The 22,919-nt window shown below is 41.5% G+C and overlaps 1 protein-coding gene across 8 annotated transcripts in view; it reads left to right on the top strand.

Moving 5' to 3' along the window:
* Positions 1–906: 906 nt before the first annotated feature.
* LRRTM3 (leucine rich repeat transmembrane neuronal 3) overlaps positions 907–22,919 on the top strand; it is a 120,886-nt gene continuing 98,873 nt past the window's right edge. For 3 of the 8 annotated variants that reach the window (XM_089687773.1, XM_089687775.1, XM_089687776.1), the window contains exons 1-2: positions 907–1,352; positions 3,863–5,394. In XM_089687773.1, coding sequence (XP_089543899.1) covers positions 1,343–1,352; positions 3,863–5,394 — 1,542 coding nt within the window. In that variant the 5' untranslated portion in view covers positions 907–1,342. Of the gene's footprint in view, positions 1,353–3,862; positions 5,700–22,919 lie in introns of those variants that run through there. The other 5 variants (XR_016314366.1, XR_016314367.1, XM_089687774.1 and 2 more) reach the window with 4 other exon arrangements.

Raw genomic sequence — 22,919 nt, 5'->3', positions numbered from 1 at the left:
GTGCTTGCAGTTCCAGTGTGTTCTGGTTGCAGAAAATACAATAGAACAGGCTGCAGTTTTTCTGCACAGAACTGTACTGGATTGCGATAAAACGCATCAAAAACACACCGGAACGCAGCAAAATGCATTAAAAACGCACAGGAACACACAATATTTACATTGAAGGGAAAGAGAGGGAGGAAAAATTAACTGGAATGCATAAAAAAACGCACAAAAATGTGTCAAAAATGGGCAAGCAGAAAAGCATCCGGAACGCATCTAGTCTGCGTTTCTATAGTGTGAACCAGCCATCACACAGAACTCAAGGAAGCCAACGTGTGGGGTCTTCACAAAGTACATGTAGAAAGTTTGTGATTGTTGTAATAGGGGGAGACTAGAAATCATGGCAATATAACGTGGAAACGAATGGAGGATTTTCCATCTGACCATAGAGATCATTTAATTATACATACTTCAATTTAACCCCTACATGTCCGATCCAGCAGGAATACCACCAGTCCCACCCCAGGAGCCCCTCTCCAGCCTATGTACACACTCCATCACAAGCCAAGAGCCATTTAAAAACATGAACATAAAAGCACACTTTAGTAATTTGCACTTACATTAAAGTGCTGCATTTTAATCACGCTTAATGGAGTTTATTCTGGAAGCTGGAGTGCTCGTCGTTTGATTTGTTTTACATACATTTGAATGATTCCAAGGCGAAGGAATGATATGCAGTACATGAAGCCATCGCAGAGGCATGCATACAGCCATGCATAATAATAACGCCATCTCCCATCAGGGGGCGCTCTCCCGCGGCAGAACAGAAGGCACGCAGAGCACAATCCCAATGTAATAGGCTAATCAGCTCACACTTACAGAGAGGAGAGGAGAGGAGGGGAGAGCAGGGGAGGGGAGAGGAGAGCAGAGGAGGGGAGAGCAGAGGAGAGGAGCACATCCACAGCCCAGACACCGGGGGAGCACAACTGTGCGGAGATGCTGGATCCTGCTGGACAGAGACGCTGGCTCCATCGGATTGATTAGTGAATTACAGAAAAAGAAAAGCCAGGACACTTCAGAAGGGATCTTGTCCATGGGGATCTACAGGAGAGGCTGATGGACTGACCCCCTGGGGAGGGCTCCAGCAAGTGTTGGGGGATCAGCCAAATAATGATGCTGCAAAGTGCTCCCCTCTCCCAGGCAAGAGAAAAGTCACTGGATGTCTGGAGGCAGCCCTGACTCACCACAATGCAGCTGCAAGAGGCGAAGTGCCTGTGGCCCCATAGGAGGCTATAACTAACCTGAGGATCAGCTCTCCAATGAACGAAGAATGGGTACGTGTATTGCTGGATGAGCTTACATGTCACCAGGTACCAGCATGGCACATCCATACTCTACACTTCTATACTGACCAGCAGATACATTCTCTACACTTCTATACTGACCAGCAGATACATTCTCTACACTTCTATACTGACCAGCACATCCACCATCCATTCTCTACACTTCTATACTGACCAGCACATCCACCATCTATTCTCTACACTTCTATACTGACCAGCAGATACATTCTCTACACTTCTATACTGACCAGCAGATACATTCTCTACACTTCTATACTGACCAGCACATCCACCATCCATTCTCTACACTTCTATACTGACCAGCACATCCACCATCCATTCTCTACACTTCTATACTGACCAGCAGATACATTCTCTACACTTCTATACTGACCAGCACATCCCCCATCCATTCTCTACACTTCTATACTGACCAGCACATCCGCCATCCATTCTCTACACTTCTATACTGACCACCAGATACATTCTGTACACTTCTATACTGACCAGCACATCCACCATCCATTCTCTACACTTCTATACTGACCAGCACATCCACCATCCATACTCTACACTTCTATACTGCCCAGCACATCTATACTGCCCAGCACATCCATCATCCATACTCTACACTTCTATACAGCCCAGCACATCTATACTGCCCAGCACATCGATCATCCATACTCTACACTTCTATACAGCCCAGCACATCTATACTGCCCAGCACATCCACCATCCATACTGCACACTTCTATACTGCCCAGCACATCCACCATCCATACTGCACACTTCTATACTGCCCAGCACATCCATCATCCATACTGCACACTTCTATACTGCCCAGCACACCCATACTGCACACTTCTATAATGCCCAGCACACCCATACTGCACACTTCTATACTGCCCAGCACATCCATCATCCATACTGCACACTTCTATACTGCCCAGGACATCCACCATCCATACTCTGCACTTCTATACTGCCCAGCACATCCATACTGCACACTTCTATACTGCCCAGCACATCCACCATCCATACTGCACACTTCTATACTGCCCAGCACATCCACCATCCATACTGCACACTTCTATACTGCCCAGCACATCCATACTGCACACTTCTATACTGCCCAGCACATCCACCATCCATACTGCACACTTCTATACTGCCCAGCACATCCATACTGCACACTTCTATACTGCCCAGTACATCCATTATCCATGCTGCACACTTCTATACTGCCCAGCACATCCATACTGCACACTTCTATACTGCCCAGCACACCCATACTGCACACTTCTATACTGCCCAGCACATCTATACTGCACACTTCTATACTGCCCAGCACATCCATCATCCATACTGCACACGTCTATACTGCCCAGCACATCCATTATCCATACTGCACACTTCTATACTGCCCAGCACATCCATTATCCATACTGCACACTTCTATACTGCCCAGCACATCCATTATCCATACTGCACACTTCTATACTGCCCAGCACATCCATTATCCATACTGAACACTTCTATACTGCCCAGGACATCCATCATCCATACTGCACATGTCTATATTGCCCAGCACATCCATCATCCATACTGCACACTTCTATACTGCCCAGCACATCCATCATCCATACTGCACACTTCTATACTGCCCAGGACATCCATCATCCATACTGCACATGTCTATATTGCCCAGCACATCCATCATCCATACTGCACACTTCTATACTGCCCAGGACATCCATCATCCATACTGCACATGTCTATATTGCCCAGCACATCCATCATCCATACTGCACACTTCTATACTGCCCAGCACATCCATTATCCATACTGCACACTTCTATACTGCCCAGCACACCCATACTGCACACTTCTATACTGCCCATCACATCCATACTGCACACTTCTATACTGTCCAGCACATTATTTATGGGATAGTAAGAAAAACTCACACTCACATTTCTGGATAGTACATATTTGTAAATAGATGTGTCTGCATGTTTAGATAAACTATTCAAAAAAAACAAATCGGTTTATATATCTGTGTCTATTCTATCTGTCCAGTATCTGCTATGGATCTCTCTCTCTCTCTCTCTCTCTCTCTCTCTCTCTCTCTCTCTCTCTCTCTCTCTCTCTATCTATCTATCTATCTATCTATCTATCCATTATCTATCTACTATGGATCTATCTGCCTGTCCAAATATCTATCTATCTATCTATCTATCTATCTATCTATCTATCTATCTATCCAGTATTATCTATTTACCTATCTATCTATCTATCTATCTCTCTCAGCCTGCTCTCTCTCCTCTATCTTCTATCACTTTATTTTCCTATCTATATTTTTATGTAGTACACCAATATGCAGTTCTGTTCATTTGAATGCAGGATAGCACAAATTGGGCATGGTGTTTTGCCACCCATGATAAGACTGGAGAGCAGCATATGTGATGTTGTTTCATATTGTGTCTATATTCTATACTCTATCATTCAGAAAATCACTTTCAGGCTTTCACTTGTAGGTTTCAACCCTTATCGGTTATTAAGAGGATCTGCTATATTCCTGCCTATAGCCCTGCTGGTTTACATGGCAATGCTCTCCTCTGCTGAACGTGGGTGCCCTACAGGATGTAGATGTGATGGAAAAATGTTTTATTGCGAGTCTCAGAAGCTGCAGGAAATCCCTTCATCAATATCTCCTGGATGTGTCGGGTTGTCTCTCCGGTATAACAGCCTCCACTTACTGAAATATAATCAATTTAAAGGTCTTAATCAGCTCACTTGGCTGTACATAGACCATAACCATATTAGCAGTATTGATGAAAATGCATTCAATGGGATCCGTAGATTAAAGGAGCTTGTTCTGAGTTCTAACAGGATTTCCCATCTGCTAAACAACACTTTCAGACCAGTCACTAACCTGAGAAACCTAGATCTTTCCTACAACACTATCCAGAAATTGGGACCTGGCCAGTTTAAGGGTTTGAGGAAACTGCAGAGCTTACACTTGAGGTCGAATTTACTGCGAAACATTCCAGTTCGGATATTCCAGGACTGCAGAAATATGGAACTTTTGGATCTGGGGTATAACCGAATCCGAAGTTTGGCCAGAAATGTTTTTACAGGTATGATCAGATTGAAGGAACTTCACTTAGAGCACAACCATTTTTCCAAACTTAACCTGGCCCTTTTCCCCAGGCTAGTAAGCCTACAGAACCTGTACTTACAATGGAACAGGATCAGCTTCATAGGTCAAACCATGTCTTGGACCTGGACTTCATTACAGAGGCTTGATTTATCTGGTAACGAAATAGAGGCTTTCAGTGGCCCAAGCGTCTTTCAATGTGTTCCCAATTTACAGCGACTCAACCTGGATTCCAACAAACTGACCTTCATAGGCCAGGAGATCCTGGACAGCTGGGGGTCTCTTACTGACGTAGGTCTTGCTGGCAATATCTGGGAATGTAGCCGAAATATTTGTTCTTTGGTCAACTGGCTTAAAAATTTTAAAGGCCTGCGGGACAACACAATCCTTTGTGCCAGCCCTAAGGACCTGCAGGGGATCAATGTCATGCAGGCAGTGAAAAACTACAATGTTTGCAGCAAAAATGTTACAGAGAGCAGGGAGTTGAAAACCACTGGTCGGAATACAACTGCAAAACACAAAATAATGAGAACTAAGCATGAAAGTAACCACTCGATGCCTCCAACTGTCGGAGTGACAGGACCTGGCTATGAGACCAGCGGGGATGCAGATAGTGTTTCTTTACATAAAATCATAGCGGGGACTATAGCGCTGTTCCTGTCTGTGTTAGTGATCTCCTTAGTAATCTACGTGTCATGGAGACGGTCTCCCGCAGGTGTTAGGCATCTGCAGCAGGCTACTCTTATGAAAAATCACAGCCAAACAAAAAGATCATCCCTAACACAGATTAGCCTAACGCCACAGGAATTTTATGTAGACTACAAGCCTGCAACAAGCAGAGAGACTTGTGAATCCATAAGCACTACTGGTTCCTGCACATATACCAAATCAGGTTCCAGGGAATGTGAGGTATAAAGATTGCAAATACACTTTCTTCTTATTTATTTTTGTTTTTGTTTTTTTTTTAGGATGACTTGGCTTATTTTTTATTGAACTGTAGCATTTTAACTTTTCTGTCACTTTTCACTAACATCACCTATAAGCAACTGTCCATTTATGAATATGTTTATTTCTCCTGCCAAATTATAAGCCAACAACAATTCAAGACAAGCTGATATAAAGTCACGGTGAGATGGTGTGCAGTCTATTGTGAGTTATGGTGCTGTTTCCTTTATTTTTTTTAATTTTGGATTAAAGTATGATATGTTTTAAGATTTTGGAGAGTTGAGCTGACATTTCTTTAATCCATGCTGTAGCTTTGGTTGGGTGCTCTTTGGTTGTTCTAAAAAAATGGTACAATATAGCCTATATAAGTAATACATCCACTTCATTGTATAGCTATAGAGCTGCAGTTTGCTATACTATTTAAGCTATAAAATCCTATTTCTTACATAACCGGAGGCAACGTTCTAAGGATACAGTGTGTTTTTGACCTTATCAGTCTCCTCCAACCTCAGCAAACGTCTGTATGGTTCTGCTATTTTCGTGTTGAGACAGGTCCTTTTATGAGCAGTACAGGCTGATGTGACATCTCAGCCAGTTAGAGGATCTGAATACAGATTTTGCATACTTGACTTTGGGAAAAAAGGCATAATAGAGGCTTTATTTCATAAGAAGGCAGTGATGTGCAGTAATCTATAGCAACCAATCAAAAGTCAGATTTTATTAGAATTAATATTGTGCTTCTGAAATCAGACTGGTTAATGTAGATTGCAGCACATCAATCCATAAACATGTCATTGAAGAGAAAATATCATATTTTTTATGATGCTTCTTAATGTGTTCAAGTTTTTAATTTTCTGTTTAAGGCACATTGTAAAACAGATGTTTATTTTACAAGGACGTGATTATGATGTGTTGTGTTCTGTCTAGCATTAATGGTTGCACTTTTTTGACAGAGAATCAGTTATGTGACCTGCCTGTATTGCAAAAGAAGCAAGTGGTTTTAAAATAATAATAATAATAATAATAATAATGAAATGCCCTAAGATTAAAGTACAAAGAGAAAAACCAAGCAACCAATAAGAGGTTTTAAAACGACTTCAGTAATCTGAACTGTGGTTGCAGTAGGTTAATGAATTTTGCACACCAATACTCCTTGCTTTGTTTAATTTAACAATTATGTTGATGCTGTGTAGTTTTTTTTTAATGTTTTGACACCTAACAACTGGTTAATAAAGTAATGCGCCATAACTGTACATACCTTGGCTTCTGTAAACTAAAATCTATTAGGTTTCTATGGATTATTGCATTTTGTTAATCTTCAATGCCCTTTGTACTGCCATATTAATTAGGCTGTAAAGTATTAGAGGATGGTAAAGTGGCAGTGGGAGAGTTATTTGTACAGCAACTGAACCTGAAAAGCAAATACAACCTGGTCAGTTGGCAGGAGAGTATGAAATGTAGGGCAGCCTCTGGAGGCCTCTACCTACAAAAGTGTTTCAGAAGCACAACAAAGGGGTCTTGTTCGGATTAAGGCCTTAGGTGACTACCTCAATTGATGCGTAGTTCTGGATGAACACACACAAGCTGATGTATTAACTGGTTATTTTTATCTGTATAGAACTCCAGTAGGGAGTTGTCATTGCCAGAGTCTTCTGTTCTGCCCTTGATGAGTCTGATATTAACTCCCCAAATGCTCTCCAACCTCAGTTAACCGTGACTGCTGCCTAGAAAGGTGAGATGTACAAAATATTGAACAAAGAGAATGCCAAACCAACTGCAAATTCTAAGTAATAAAGTATGTTTATTGATAAAAAAATCCATTAACATGCCAACACTTTGTACTTTCAGAAGATAGGAATACTAAGGCTGTAAAGATATCTGATTGATGATTGATTTTCAAACTTTCACAAGATAGAATTTTTCAGACTGTAAAAAACTCATATTTGATCATAGCTTTGTGGAGGGATCACTTTAGCAACTGGAAAGTACTTTATGGTCCAAGTATCTCTATCTACTGAAATTTTGAAGCCATGATGAAGAGGGTTCCCTACAACCCTCAAAACACAATGGCCTGGTAAGGTTCATTTTGTCTCTTATTTGGACTTTACCATGATCTGCCACTCTTTTTTTTAGGCAATACATTTTATTGAAATTTATCAAAGAGAAAAAGACAGAGTACGGAGGGTGGTATGGTATACCATTTGCAAACCATTGTCAGCTATACAATAAGGAAACGAGTGTCATGGGTATCATTCAGATGATTAGACCAAGTAACATAAAGTGCAATTAGTAAAACAATAAGGAAGCTAATCTAAGTGGCCATGGTCAGTGGCTGCACTTCAGGTGAGGACAAGGTCCAAAATAAAGTAGTTGTAAGACCATAGAGATATTTATGAGGTTGCTTTGCTTAGATCTGTGCAGTAATGACAAATAAGGAAGATAAAGTGGGAAAGGCAGAAAGTGAAAAGGGGGGGGGGGAGTAAAGGGCGAGTGTATTATAGGAAAAGGGGTTGACCAAGGTTGGCGCTATCAGTCTGCCACTCTTTTTGTTTCATGCTTTGCATATCTCACCTGACACACCACTTAATGGCCTTTTGGGCATTGGGGTTGATTTCCTAAAGGTAGTAAACCGTTCACTTTACAGGGTTAGTTGCACTGTAAGATAATTTTCACCAGATCTTGGTGATTTGAAGTGAAGCTCTGCTGATATCCATCATCCAATCATAGCTAAGCAAAAATTCATTTTTTTTTAATTTTCTTTGCATGTGATTGGGTATTCTTTGCAAAATGAAATTTCTCCATATACACTAAGCCCTGGGGATAACCTCCTTGTAAAGTGAACTGCCTATTTGCCCTTAGTAAGTCAACGTCATTACAAGGTCGGGAACCCTAATATATTATAGCAAAGCTAGCCTTTGGAATCTAGTGCAACTGAACCCACACCTGCTCTTTGTTACCTAGAAAAGGGTAGGAGTAAGAGATTAGCTATGCTGTCACAGTTGAGCTTCTTACGTCTTCCCTTGATGTGATATAACAAATAAGTTCATGTATCACTGTACGAAATTCTGTCTGCATTGTCCTAGAGTGACCAGTCATATTTAAACTTTAAAGTGTAAGTTCACTTTTTTTAGAAAAAATTAAAAGATGAACTTATGATGTACACCCTTCGTACCCCCCTGGTCCCCGCTGTACTTACCTCCGTGGATGATGAGCTGTCAGTACTCATGTAGCTGTTGTAGCAGTACAGGGAATTGAAATCCCAGTTCTTTTCCCTCTTCTTTCTGCAGCGCTAGCAATTAAGTGTGGTCAGCACCAGCACAGAGCATCGCTCTGATCCCTCCCAGAAACGCAGGAGATTTCAAATCTTCAGACTGCTGCACCAGCTGCATTGGCACTGCCAGCTCACTGTCCACAAGTAAGGTACAGCGGGGACGGATTTTTTTTCTGAAAAGGTGAAATAATCTTTTCATTCTTTGACTGATATCTCCATTGTAAAGCTAAACCTATTTGGATCAACAAAGACAATTCTTAGCATCAGTTGCTGAATTCGACTTTCCGATGAGCTTTAGTGGCATCACCATTGCAAGTATCTAAAAAAGAAGTGGGCATTCACATCAGGCAAACAAGCTAGCCTTCAAGAAGATGAAAAAACCCCCAAAACCTTAAACTGACAATTATCTTTTGTGTCATCAGTTTAAAAAGCAATGTGCTTCTTTTCCTGTCAAGTCCAGCCACCTTGTGATCTTATTGTCGCTAAACTCTAATGTAATCCCTACCTAAACCCAGAATAACACACTCAGATCCTAGTCACATACACAGGCAGTCAGCGAAGCAGAGAGAAACTTGACTGAAGTTGTACCCTTGTGCTTGATCTCCAAAGAAGAACATATTTTAGCAAGAGAGAAAAAAAAGATACTGGATAATAGATGTAGCTTCTGGGCAAAAACATACTTTGTTCCTTTGTTATTGCTATACATGCTTTGAATGTTCTTATGTTGTCTGCATAATGCAGGCCGAATGGTGAAATTTAGATACGCTGAATATTGCGTTTGATAAATTTTTAGGCAACAGTAAATACATTTGAACAATAATTCATTTTTTATGTACTGAATGGCAAAATAAGATTGCTTTTTCTTTCAATCCGTTTACTAACTGAAAAAAGATACCGCACTTTTGAATTATAAATTTCATCTTGAGGATCAGGCGTGGACAGGCTTTTGCCAGAAGGGTTAGTTTGTCTGAAATACCTGTGGGTTGCAAGGGGCTCCGGGGAGTGTAGTGTTGCAAGATTGTGGGCCTGATTTACTAACGGGAGTACAGCGAACTAATGAGAGCTGAAGTGTTCGTTTCAAACATCCAATCATTGGCAGGGGAATGTGAAAACTTTGTATTTTTTTATTCCCCTGCTCATGATTTGATGACTCATTTCAGTTTGCTTTCCACATTATTAAGTCTTACCCTGTTTGATATCAGTTTACTGCATGTCATACTTTAGTAACTCAGGCCTCGATTTTGACATGATCTTAGCATAAACTGGAAGTTTACTACTCCTCAGGAACCATTCATACCTGAGCATTTTGTAGTAAATCCTGTGTATTTCAATGGTGTCTGTTCACATATGAGCACCCAGTTGCCTGTAGCTTAAAACCTGATGCTTCAAAAGCTACATGATCTACTTTTGATGCAGATTTGGGCATTTATGGCCCCATAGACTTTAACAGGAATGCCTGAACGCAGTTCACAGCATTTGTTTCTTGTGTATTTCAGGCATTATTTAGCCTGAAAAAAAAGGTCTCTTCCCCCTAGTGCTTTCCGTTGGCTAAAACAAAAATGCCTGAAGCTTAAACACACATGCGAAAGGCTTAAAATACAATTACAAAATGTTTGTACACACATGTAAAAATGCTTAAATAAAAATGCCTGATAATTGCTTTGCTCAGGTGTGAATGCAACCTCACTCTACTCTTTATGAGGTTCACTGCACTTCCCCCCAACATATTGAATGTCTTACTTTATTAAAATGGGACCCTATAGATCTATTGGCCTTATGGTTAATACAGTCTGTTTAGTATCTAATAAAAGGATTTAAGAATCTTATTGGCAGATAATTATCCAAAGATCTTACAAAAATATACCATGTTGTATATACTGTAAAATCAACATTTTAGCGTTTGGTCAATGCTGGGAAGCTCAGTTGCCCACCAGACTGATTTAGTTTTCAGGTCCTTTTGGCTTGGGTTCTTAGGTTTGCCTACTAGCCATTACAAGGTTTTATATTTGCTGCTGGATTTTTCATTTGAAGAGCAATTTTAGACAACACGTTTGTGAGCTTCTAATGCTATCCAGGTTATGTAGCAGCTGTTGTAAACTTTGGAAATGTACCTTAATCTAAGTTCTCTGTTATCCAATGTAGCCAGATTTTGCACAGCTCATCACGGGTTCACTGGGAGTGTACTTCAGGAAGAATGTGCTGCCCCATCTATGGGACCTGTAATAAGTATGTTTGAGAACTGCCTGTCTGCATCACAAGCACTGGTTCTCAGATAGCCCTATTACTGACAAAAGTGACTGGAGTGAATATTTCCACTAAAGCATTGGCTGGAGGGAACATTACTGTATTGAACAGGTAGGCTGGGCTCCCTATATGCATCTCAAGGTGTCATTTTCAGTTTTGGTGGGAAGATACCTTTCAAGGAGCTACAGCAGGGACATTTTCCTGCAGGTGTCCCTGAACAATAAGTGATTCAAATTGCTGTAATCTACCAAAAACTGAAATCTCCGATTTATTTGGGCTGATTTTATGTTACTGTTCATGAGCAGTGAAATATTTGCAGAGCTTGTTTGTGTCCAGAACACAGTGGTACAGAGTACCGCTGCACTGGTCCTATGCTCACCACTGGGAAACACAGAAGCTGGCAGAGGAAGTTTTCTGCACTACTCACTGCCTGGACCAACTTCTGTGTTTACAAATGACTGTGTGAGACTCACACAAAACCCTCTCTGCACTGCACCATCCTTATACCATCAAAGGAGGGGTGGGTGGTTTACACAGTCAGGCCAGCCTCCTCCTGCAGCCCATCTAAGGAGGGGTGGGTGGTTTACACAGTCAGGCCAGCCTCCTCCTGCAGCCCATCTAAGGAGGAGTGGGTGGTTTACACAGTCAGGCCAGCCTCCTCCTGCAGCCCATCTAAGGAGGAGTGGGTGGTTTACACAGTCAGGCCAGCCTCCTCCTGCAGCCCATCTAAGGAGGGGTGGGTGGTTTACACAGTCAGGCCAGCCTCCTCCTGCAACCCATCTAAGGAGGGGTGGGTGGTTTACACAGTCAGGCCAGCCTCCTCCTGCAGCCCATCTAAGGAGGGGTGGGTGGTTTACAAAGTCAGGCCAGCCTCCTCCTGCAGCCCATCTAAGGAGGGGTGGGTGGTTTACACAGTCAGGCCAGCCTCCTCCTGCAGCCCATCTAAGGAGCGGTGGGTGGTTTACACAGTCAGGCCAGCCTCCTCCTGCAGCCCATCTAAGGAGCGGTGGGTGGTTTACACAGTCAGGCCAGCCTCCTCCTGCAGCCCATCTAAGGAGCGGTGGGTGGTTTACACAGTCAGGCCAGCCTCCTCCTGCAGCCCATCTAAGGAGCGGTGGGTGGTTTACACAGTCAGGCCAGCCTCCTCCTGCAGCCCATCTAAGGAGCGGTGGGTGGTTTACACAGTCAGGCCAGCCTCCTCCTGCAGCCCATCTAAGGAGCGGTGGGTGGTTTACACAGTCAGGCCAGCCTCCTCCTGCAGCCCATCTAAGGAGCGGTGGGTGGTTTACACAGTCAGGCCAGCCTCCTCCTGCAGCCCTCACCGTCATCCAGCACTTTCCATTCTGCTGCTGTGAGTTCTAGCTGCCCTTGCAGCAGGCTTTCTCTCTGCTTCTCTGTGGGAAGTGGGGAATTATAGGAATCGGAGGAGAGATCTGTACTAGGGAGGTATGGGGGGAAATTTGGGGGAGAGCTCTGTATTTGGAGGGGGTTTGGGGAGATCTCTGTACTGAGGGTCTGGGGGGAATTTAGGGTGAGAGCTCTGTACTTGAGATGTTTAGGGGAATTCTGGGGGGAGAGCTCTGTATTGGGGGAGTGAGGGAAATATGGGGAAAGAGGGGGGGTGTTGGATGGAATTTGGTGGAAGAACTCTTTAATTGAGGGAGGGGGGAGCTCTGTACTGGGGGAGGGGATTGGAAGGAGAGCACTGCACTACAAGGCTTTGGAGGAAGGTCATTTTTGGTTGTAAACTGGTGTGTGTGACATGTACTCCTCAGCCCTGCACCCTGTACTTTTCACACTTCTGAGTTCCACACCCTGTGTGTTATGCCCTCTTGAGCCATGCACCCTGTGTGATACCCACTCTTGAGTCCTGCACCTTGTGTGATACCCACTCTTGAGTCCTGCACCCTGTGTGATACCCACTCTTGAGTCTTGCACCCTGTGTGATACTCACTCTTGAGTCTTGCACCCTGTGTGATACTCACTCTTGAGTCCTGAACCCTGTGTGATACACAGTTCTTTTTTCCAAAAATATTTTTATTAGAAGAAAAGCAGGGTATACAGTGTACATACCAAAACGGATCACAGTCCAAACATAGACACAACATATAGCATCCCGTTACGCAGACGGGCCATGGGTTTAAACCAGAATACACATCGGTATGAAATATATCCTTATTGCACATGTATATAGCAAACCAGTATATACCAAGAGCATAACAGATAAATGGAAGTGGGTATATTGCTTAACGAGCTATGTATTTGTGAGCCCTTAAGTTAAGGGGGTGTGATGTGTTGGGTAGTGCTAGCACAGGATAATTTATATGATATGATATATTCATCTATTGCAGGGATGTGTGAGCCATGTGAAATCAGTCACGCGTATATGGGCGATTAAATGCAATATTTGTATAGAATATATGAACAATGAAGGCGTGTAAAAGGTGTGAGAGAAAGAAAAGTCAGAAAGGAGAATAGTTAGAGAAGAAGATAAAGATATAGAGTGAGGTAGTGGGGGGGGGAGGGGTAAAAGAGACAGAAAAAAAGGAGGGGGGGGGGGGAGGAGAATGGGTAGGTAGTAACGGGGACGTTAAAGTGAATAGTTTTGGATAAAATAGTGCACATCATTTTGTGCAAGCCAAAAATATAGTCATATGGATTAAGATGCAATACGTGGAAGATGAATCAAAGGGGCAACGCGTGGGTCCAGAAGCCGAAATGCAGGTTACGTTGTGAAGTCTCAGTCCATCCAAATGTGCACCAAATGTGTCTACTGTGGACAGGGCATTCTCTAGTACAACAGTGTGTCTAACCATTCAGTCACGGAGTATAGGCTGAGCATGTATTAATAGGCGATAGGTAGTGGTGGATTTGAAAGGCTCCAACAAGCGCAAGTCTTCCTGAATCTCTCGGGATGTTCTTTTGCTGCAGAAATCAATTCCTCCATTTCCTCTATTTTGTTGATCCTAGCAAACCATTCTCGAATAGTGGGAACATGTGTTGAGCGCCAGTGCACTGGGATACACTGTTTTGCCACGTTGACCATGTACATGGCGAGTGATTTGCGGTACGTCCTAAATGGAAGCGTGGAATGGTGGAGTAAGAATTGAGCGGGGGTGATACACAGTTCTGAGCCCTGCACTCCTGCATTGCGTACTCGTGAGCCCTGTACTATACACACTTTGTTGTACATTTCATACTCCTGACCACTACACTCTTAATGCTTTATTTTATACTAAAGTATAAAAATCAAAGAAGTACTTTATACAGTACTCCTGACCAAAGTGTATTGTTTTAGAAGCTGCTGGTTGCTACATAGTCTCAGGCTTTATGAAGTTCTTTTGTAAGGTAGGCCAAAAGGCATATGTAATTAAAGAATTGAATTTCTAAATAATTGGGCTAATTGATGTACGTGTCTCGCTTGTGGCACAGTACAATAATAGTATACTGTGCTCAGGTATACTTGGGTTTTATTTAACCATGCTTCTTTATATATGTACAGTCAAGAGAATCAGCATTCTTACCACTTTGCGGTTTACATGTTGAAGCGCAATCTGAGGACCCCCCTACATATTTACTTCCATTATATATAAATTCAAAACAAATGGTTACAGCACAGTTCTATTCTATATTGCTTCTCAAGTAGGATACAAAGTAACAGCTAGTTACTTTTTGCAGCTGCAGTGTAAGGCAGTAATACACCCAAAAGCAAACATTTATTATATTGCGGCTTACCAATTCTTAGATATGATGGCTTAATTTGTTTACTTTTTAGGCTTTCTTTCTGGTGATCCAGCCAGTAAGTCAGTTGTTTCTCAACAGAGCAAGCTCTCCTGCAAATGTAGCAGTTAGGAGTGTTGAGATACATGGTATACATGGGTTTACATGTACTGAAAATCGGCCGGTTCATCAGGAATAATGACCGGCTCCTGTCGAATAGTTATGCTGGAAAACCAGCAAACCATCAGTAGGTGCAGCCAATGGCTGCAGCGCTCAGCAGTATATCCTGATGGGGGGAGCCCCTGCTGTCAAAATGCAAAGTCACAGCGGGAGTGATCCCCACATCAGCATTGCTCGTATTTTTTTTTGTTCAACCCGCTGGTTGAACAAAAAAAATTAAAAACTTAGTATGTATACCCTGCTTAATACAGGAATTCTGTTACTGGCCAGATCACCAGGTGAAAAGAGAAGGAAAAAAAGAAACAAATGCAGCCACCTGATCTAATGATTGGCAAGCTGCAATATATAAAATTTTGGGGTTTAACTTTAAGTTTATCCTATGGTCCAAAATGAAGTATAGCTGCTATGATCTTTTGATGAAATATTTTTTAAAAATATATTTTTTATATATAATTTATTTACAATAAAAATATTCTACCTTATAATTAATAACATGAATTTAAATGAATATGAATTAAAAAAATTTAATTCAGTAATGTAAAATAACTCTTACTGAAAGTAACAAACAAAAATTGTACAAAAAATAAAATGAAATATATATAAAATTAAAAAACTTAATTAGAGGCAATTTTGCATTGAAGTCAATGGGACATGATTTTGTATTGAAGTCAATAGGGGGTGTTTTTTCCATTAAGGTTAATGGGATGTAATTTTGCAGTGAAGTCACTAGGACATGATTTTGCATTGAAGTCAATAGGGGGCATTTTTACATTGTAGTCAATGGGACGTGATTTTTCATTGAAGTTAATGGGACATGATTTTCCATTGAAGTCAATGGGATGCAAATTTTCATTGAAGTCAATGGCATGCGATTTGGCATTGAAGTCAATTTTCATTATCGGCACCTTTTTTTGATCAGCAAAACACCGATAGCCCTATTTTTGGCCCTTAATTTTCGGTGGCCAATATGTCGGTGTATCACTAATATACAATGCTCAAAAAAATTACAGGAAAATCAAATCTCAATGGGGAAAAATATCATGATGGATATCTATACTGATATGGACTGGGTAATGTGTTAGGAACATAAGGATGCCTCATCATTTGATGGAAATGAAAATGATCAACCTACAGAGGACTGAATTCAAAGACACCCCGTTAAAGTGAAAAAATTATGTAGCAGGCTAGTCCATTTTGCTTAAATTTCGTTGCAGGAACTCAAAATGGTACTCAGTAGTTTGCATAGCCCCCACGTGCTTGTATGCATGCCTGGCAATGTCGGGGCACGTTCCTAATGAGATGATGGATGGTGTCCTGGGGAATTTCCTCCCAGATCTGGACTAGGGCATCACTGAGCTCCTGGACAGTCTGAGGTACAACCTGGAGGCGTCAGATGGATCGGAACATGATATCCCAGAGGTGTTCTATTGGATTTAGGTCAGGCGAGCGTGGGGGCCATTCAGTGATATAATTTCCTTCATCCTCCAGGAACTGCCTGCAAACTCTCACCACATGAGGCCAGGCATTGTCATGCACCAGGAGAACCCAGGACCCACTGCACAAGCATAGGGTCTGACAATGGGTTCAAGGATTTCATCCTGATACCTAATGTCAGTCAGGGTGCCATTGTCTAGCCTGTAGAGGTCTGTGCGTCCCTCCATGGATATGCTTCCCCAGACCATCACTGACCCACCACCAAAACCATCATGCTGAACGATGTTACAGGCAGCATAACATTATCCACGGCTTCTCCAGACCCTTTCATGTCTGTCACATGTGCTCATGGTGAACCTGCTCCCATCTGTGAAAAGCATAGGGCAGCAGTGGTGGACCTGCCAATTCTGGTGTTATATGGCAAGTGCCAATAGAGCTCTGTGGTGCCGGGCAGTGATCACAGGGCCCACTAGAGAATGTCAGGCACCCTCATAAAGTCTGTTTCTGATTGATCACAGACTTTCACACCAGTGGCCTGCTGGAGGCAATTTTGTAGGGCTCTGGCAGTGCTCATCCTGTACCTCCTGGCATAAAATAGCAGATATCGGTCCTGCTGATGGTTTATGGACCTTCTACAGCCCTGTCCAGGTCTCCTAGAGTAACTGCCTGTCTCCTGTAATCTCCTCCATGCTCTTGAGACTGTGCTTGGAGACACAGCAGTCCTTTTGGCAATGGAACGTAAAGATGTGCCATCCTGGAGGAGTTGGACTGCCTGTGCAACTTCTGTAGGGTCCAGGTATTGCCAGAAAAGATGAGTGGGGAAAAAAATGTCAGTGGCCTCCGCCTGTAAAACCATTCCTGTTTTGGGGGTTGTGTCATTGTTGCCCATTTAGTGCACCTGTTAATTTCATTAACACCAAAGCAGCTGAAACTGATTAACCTCCTCTGCTACTTTACTGACCACATCAATATCCCAGGAGTTTATTTGACTTGATGCTATACTCTGATTAAAAAGTGTTCCTTTAATTTTTTTGAGCAGTGTATTATATATATATATATATATTGTACTCATTTCTATTTCAAACTGAATCGGTTGTTTTACCAGGTAAGAGTTCACATACACTTTAAGGTTTTATTTTGTCACAAGTTTGGTATTGAAATTAGAGTATTAGTTAACCAGCTTTCCATAATGTAAAAGTATAGGACATGAAGTTTGGGGGTCAACATGCCACAGTTTAAAAAACCAAAAAGACCTTAAGAGCGAAATTGCATGAAATTTTGTTGAGTTTTAATGTGACTAACGTTTTGCAAAGTGTCGGTGTACAGACACAGATGGATATATAATAGTGAGATCCTCTAACCTTAGCAGCTCTGCAGCTCTGCTAATGACAGCTTAAGCATAAATCACATAGCAAACATACCTCTACCCGGGAGCTCTGTTCGCTACAAGTTTGATTTCAGTTATTACTCAGAGGGTCACAGCTGAATATCAACACTCCAGTGCCAATATGTGAGTCCCTATTGAATCTCTCTGCAAGTCCTAACAAGATTGCACAGACTCCACAGCTGATGTTTTTCATTATTTCGGCACTGTGGGTCATAAATGGGGAAAGGAGAAAGGAGAAACATGCTAATAATTGTTTTAAATAGATAACTGGTGCTGGATTAGTTCTGTTTATTTATGTGATTGTATTGGGTGCCATGTGATGATAATACCCTCTTAGCCTCACCCTGCACAGAGATTTTCCAGCTTGTGAGACAACTATCAAAGCACCAGCAGAGTGACCATTACCTCTCTTCACACATGATTGGTAGCCTATATATGTTTTGATGGAGACACACGAATTGAAATGTCTGTGACACTCATCGCCACGCCCAGACAGGAATGTAACAGAGTTTTAAGATATGTTACTCCTCAGAGAAGCAAATATTATTTCATTTCTGATTTGGCCCCCGGTCACATCAAAGCCACTTACAGTGAAGTCACACGATTTCAAAATTGGGTGACGTGCCAATTTCAGGTGCGATTTGCAAGACATAAGACACAGATGTTTATACAAATTGCAACAAAAGTAGTGCATGCACTACTTTAGAAATTGGTGCAGCTCTGACAAAGACGGAACCACACCGATATGGCCGCTCTAATAGTGGACAATAGGGTGCACCTTGGCATACAATTTGCAAGTCACATGGCATGCAAATCGCATGCCAAGTCGCACCCAAATGTGAACGGGGTGTTAGAGTATGTAGAGATTCAGCTTATTGAGTTTTTAAATTTCATTTTAGTGAAAGAAACAAAATATTCATAGAAAAAAAAGTACAAAAAAGAAGCAACATTAAAATAAACAGGATTCAACGTGAAAAGTACTAAACAAGATTGTGTGGTCTTTGGGTCCCATGTAGAGTAATTACCTTGCAGAGTACTCCTATCTAGAGTAGCAGAGTCACTGTCTCTCATTAAAGATTTATCAGTTCTGTAAAGATTTGAGATTTAGATTTAGAGATGGGAACTGCAGATACAGCCAATATTGCTCGTCTGAAAAGGGCATTTGCAGAGTTAACACCATTCCAAGAATTTGAAGGGTGTGCTGAATAGATGTTGAAGTATTTTATGATGTTCCAGCAGCAAATCCCTAAATGCCACATTTTCTAAAAACATATACATTATATTTCATTAAGAAAAGATTTTGCTAAAATACTCATGAAAAGTATGAAAATATGATTTTTCAGAAAGCAAATATGGTATATTCCAGAGGTATATTTCCCCTAAGAGGTCTAAGTCTCCTGTACTTGGTGATATAGTTGTGTTCTAACTGTTTTTAACTTTCTTATATGTTATTAAAATCACTTTTTATTAATATAAGTCCATCATAGCAGGAATTATGGAACTTCTATTAAAGTTGTCATTATAGAGGCGTTCCAGACTCCTATGCTCCATGCTCACTGGCTTAAAAAAATGCCAGTGCTCTTGATGCTAGTTTTGAGTGTTTTTGTACTAGCGTTCAATTGGGCAACTATGTGGCAAATGAGGTTTAATGTTGATAAATGTAAGGTTATGCACATGGGGGCTAAGAATATGCATGCATCATACATACTAGGTGGGGGTACAACTGGGGGAATCAATGGTGGAGAAGGATCTGGGGGTTCTGGTAGATCACAAGCTTAATAGTGGCATGCAATGCCAAGCTGCGTTTTCTAAAACGAGCAAAATCCTCTCTTGTATTAAAAGAGGTATAGACTCCAGAGAGTGAGATATCATTTTACCCCTGTACAAATCATTAGTAAGGCCTCATCTGGAATATGCAGTTCAGTTTTGGGCACCAATTCACAAAAAGAACATTGGGGAACTGGAGAAAGTACAGAGAAGGGCAACCAAACTGATAAGAGTCATGGAGGAGCTCAGCTATGAGGAAAGATTAGAGGAACTGAATGTATTCTCTCTTGAGAAGAGGAGATTAAGGGGGATATGATCAACATGTATAAATACATCAGTGGTTCATATAGTGAACTTGGTGTACAGCAATTCACCCTGAGGTAATCACAGAGGACAAGGGGGCACTCTTTACGTCTGGAGGAAAAGAAATCTAATCTCCAAACACGGAAAGGGTTCTTCACAGTGAGAGCTGTGAAAATGTGGAATAGACTCCCTCAAGATTTGGTTCTGGCCAGCTCAGTGGATTGCTTTAAAAAAAGTCCTGGATTCTTTCTTGGATACACAGAATATAACTGGATACTAACATTTATAGGTAAAGTTGATCCAGGGATTATCTGTATGTCTCTCGGGGGATCAGGAAGGATTTTTTTTTCCTACAGGAGCAAATAGGATCATGCTTTGCTGGGGGTTTTTTTGCCTTCCTCTGGATCAACTGTGGGTATAAGATTATACCTTTTTTCTGTGGTTGAACTGGATGGACTTTTGTCTTTTTTCAGCCCGACTAACTATGTAACTATGTTTAGGAGCGTTTAACCTGTTTTTTCTGCCAGAAAATTGCTCTCAAAAATGCAAAACAGAAAGTTTTTTTTGTCTCTAAACACCAAACTTAAAAAACACCTGGACACATAGGATAACATTAGTTGCTTCTACAGGAAAAATGTTAAATGTTCTGGGATCAGCATTTTTATAAGCTATTGTGCATGGAGCCTTATGTTTACTGCTAGACATTTTACAATATCCAGCTCTACTTTCACTGTTTTAAAGGGATTTATGATGGCTCTGCTTTGTGCCTTAAGCTGAGTTGTGTACTAGTGTGGGGGTTTATGATGTGTGTCACCCTCTTTGGCTGTCACCAAAATAGGATTTAAATCTGAATGCTTTGTCATTGACACATTTTGGAGAAAGGATGTCTCTATGTATGACATCTCCATTCTCCACATTCAGATTGGGGTTCATCAAAACTCATTATCATCCCATGCCCAAATAACCAACAATAAAGGCTTGCGTCTCATTTTCTTGATGTCAGAGCAGCATGGTATCTAAGTGGTTAGGTCTTATTTCCTTGCTGTGCTAGGATCCTGAGTTTGATCCCTAATTGTGGCCTTTATGTGTATTGAGTGTGGACGTTCTTCTTGTGCATGTCTGAGGTTCTTCTAACCTTTTTAATGCTTTGAGGCTTATGTATATGCTTCATTTATAGGTAAAGTTGATCCACGGGATATCCGATTGCCTCTCGGGGGATCAGGAAAGAATTTTTTTCCCTGCAGGAGCAAATTGTATCACGCTTTGCTGGGTTTTTTTTGTCTTCCTCTGGATCAACTGTGGGTATAGGATTATAACTTTTTTTTTAATGATTGAACTGGATGGACTTTTGTCTTTTTTCAGCCAGACTAACTATGTATGATAAACGTGCCAACAAGAAAATTGCTTGTTGCCCATGAAACCAGTCAGCTTTCAAATATCATCTCTTCAGTTTACGTTTGATATTGAATTTTTAGCTGGTTGTTATAGGCAACAAGAAGTATTCTTATCACACTTTTCACATGGAAGAACCATTGTTCCGTTAGTTGTCACCAAATATTGGCTTTGCTCTGTGTTTAGGATTGTGTAGAAAATATAGTTCAGTGGTGTTTGTAAAGCACTGTAAAAAGTGTCAGTGCTGTATAAATGAGTGAAATAAATGTGTTATAATTATACTGACTTAGACTGGATTATGCCAGGTAAAACAATATATGGCTTTTAGGAAAATTACTTTTACTGTGCACATGGATTTCACCTGAGGTGATTGCAAACAAACGGTTCAGCTCATTTTCACACTCTTTAGGTAAATACAATGTAATGTGTAATTAGTCCTCTACCGCTATTCAGTTAAGCCAATGAAGAAAGAGAAATGGTGATAAATGTACACTGTTCCTGGGCCTCAGCAAATAACCATTATCTTTTTTTTAATATCTTTTTTAAAGTCACCTAAAATTAAATCAGCAAGCTTTCCATTGTGTTTCTGGGCAGCACTTCAGACTCATCTTGTATGTTCCTGTGCCTTTCAACCTCCTTTTCAAAAAGCGAATCTTGTGCACTTAACTAGGTGGCATGCACAGATCGGGATTTTTTGCATGTTTAAATTCTAGCCCGCAATAACAATGGCATCATCCATGAGGATTTACGGGACCATACAGAAAAGCTGCAGGTACTCTAAATGAGTTCCAGAACATAAGGGAGGTGTCACCTTTCCTGTGATTTAATCCTCAGGGCTCCTTTCTACCAGATGTGCTGTCATGTATTTTGCTCTATTTACTGTACAGAACAACTGCAGTTGACATCAGGAAATCCATTGTGTTAAAGAGTCTGTCTGCCAATGCGTTGCCTGACAGTGTGGTGGGAAAAAAAACCCTGCATTAATTATTTGGGTACACTGACCTGAATTTTGCCAGTTAAGTCTATTCTCTCAATAATGTGTTGCATGTCAATGAATATAATGGGGACTTCCATTTACTCATGAATGCTGGTGAAAAAGGATATATCTGTGTCTGGGCATCTTCTATAAAGTGACACAATTCCAACAAAAAATTAGACAGTTGGGCACCAAACCTCAATATATAATCCTTTACAAGAGCCACAAAAACACAATAATCCTGAGACAATAACCTTCATAGTTCTTGCGGTGTAATGATTGATTCATGCATTGAGGGGATTTACCAAAACTTGTGTTGGTTCTACAGCTAACAGTGCATGTCAGAGCACAAACCAAGCCATGAAGTCCAAGGAATTGTCCATAGACAGGATTGTATCAAGGCACAGATCTGGGGAAGGGTACAGAAAAATGTCTGCAGCATTGAAGAGCACAGTGGCCTCCATCATCCGTAAATGGAAGAAGTTTGGAACCACCAGGAATCTTCCTAGAGGGGGCCGCCCCGGCCAAAATGAGCGATTGAGGGAGAAGGGCCTTAGCCAGGGAAGTAACCAAGCACCCAATGGTAACTCTAAAAGAGCTCCAGCGTTTCTCTGTGGAGAGAGGAAAACCTTCCAGAATACAACCATCTCTGCAGCACTCCACCAATCAGGCCTGTATGGTAGAGTGGCTAGACGGAAGACATTCCTCAGTAAAAGGCAAATGGCAGCCCACCTGGAGTTTGCCAAAAGGCACCTGAGGGACTCTCAGACCATGAGAAACAAAACTCTCTGGTCTGATGAAACAAAGATTGAATT

The sequence above is a fragment of the Staurois parvus genome, unplaced genomic scaffold (genome assembly GCF_062004578.1).
Source record: "Staurois parvus isolate SC_StPar_1 unplaced genomic scaffold, SC_StPar_1.0 ptg000437l, whole genome shotgun sequence".
NCBI classification, from domain to species: Eukaryota; Metazoa; Chordata; class Amphibia; order Anura; family Ranidae; genus Staurois; species Staurois parvus.
The sequence above is the reverse complement of the archived record's forward strand: the minus strand, read 5'-3'. Positions and strand labels throughout refer to the sequence as shown.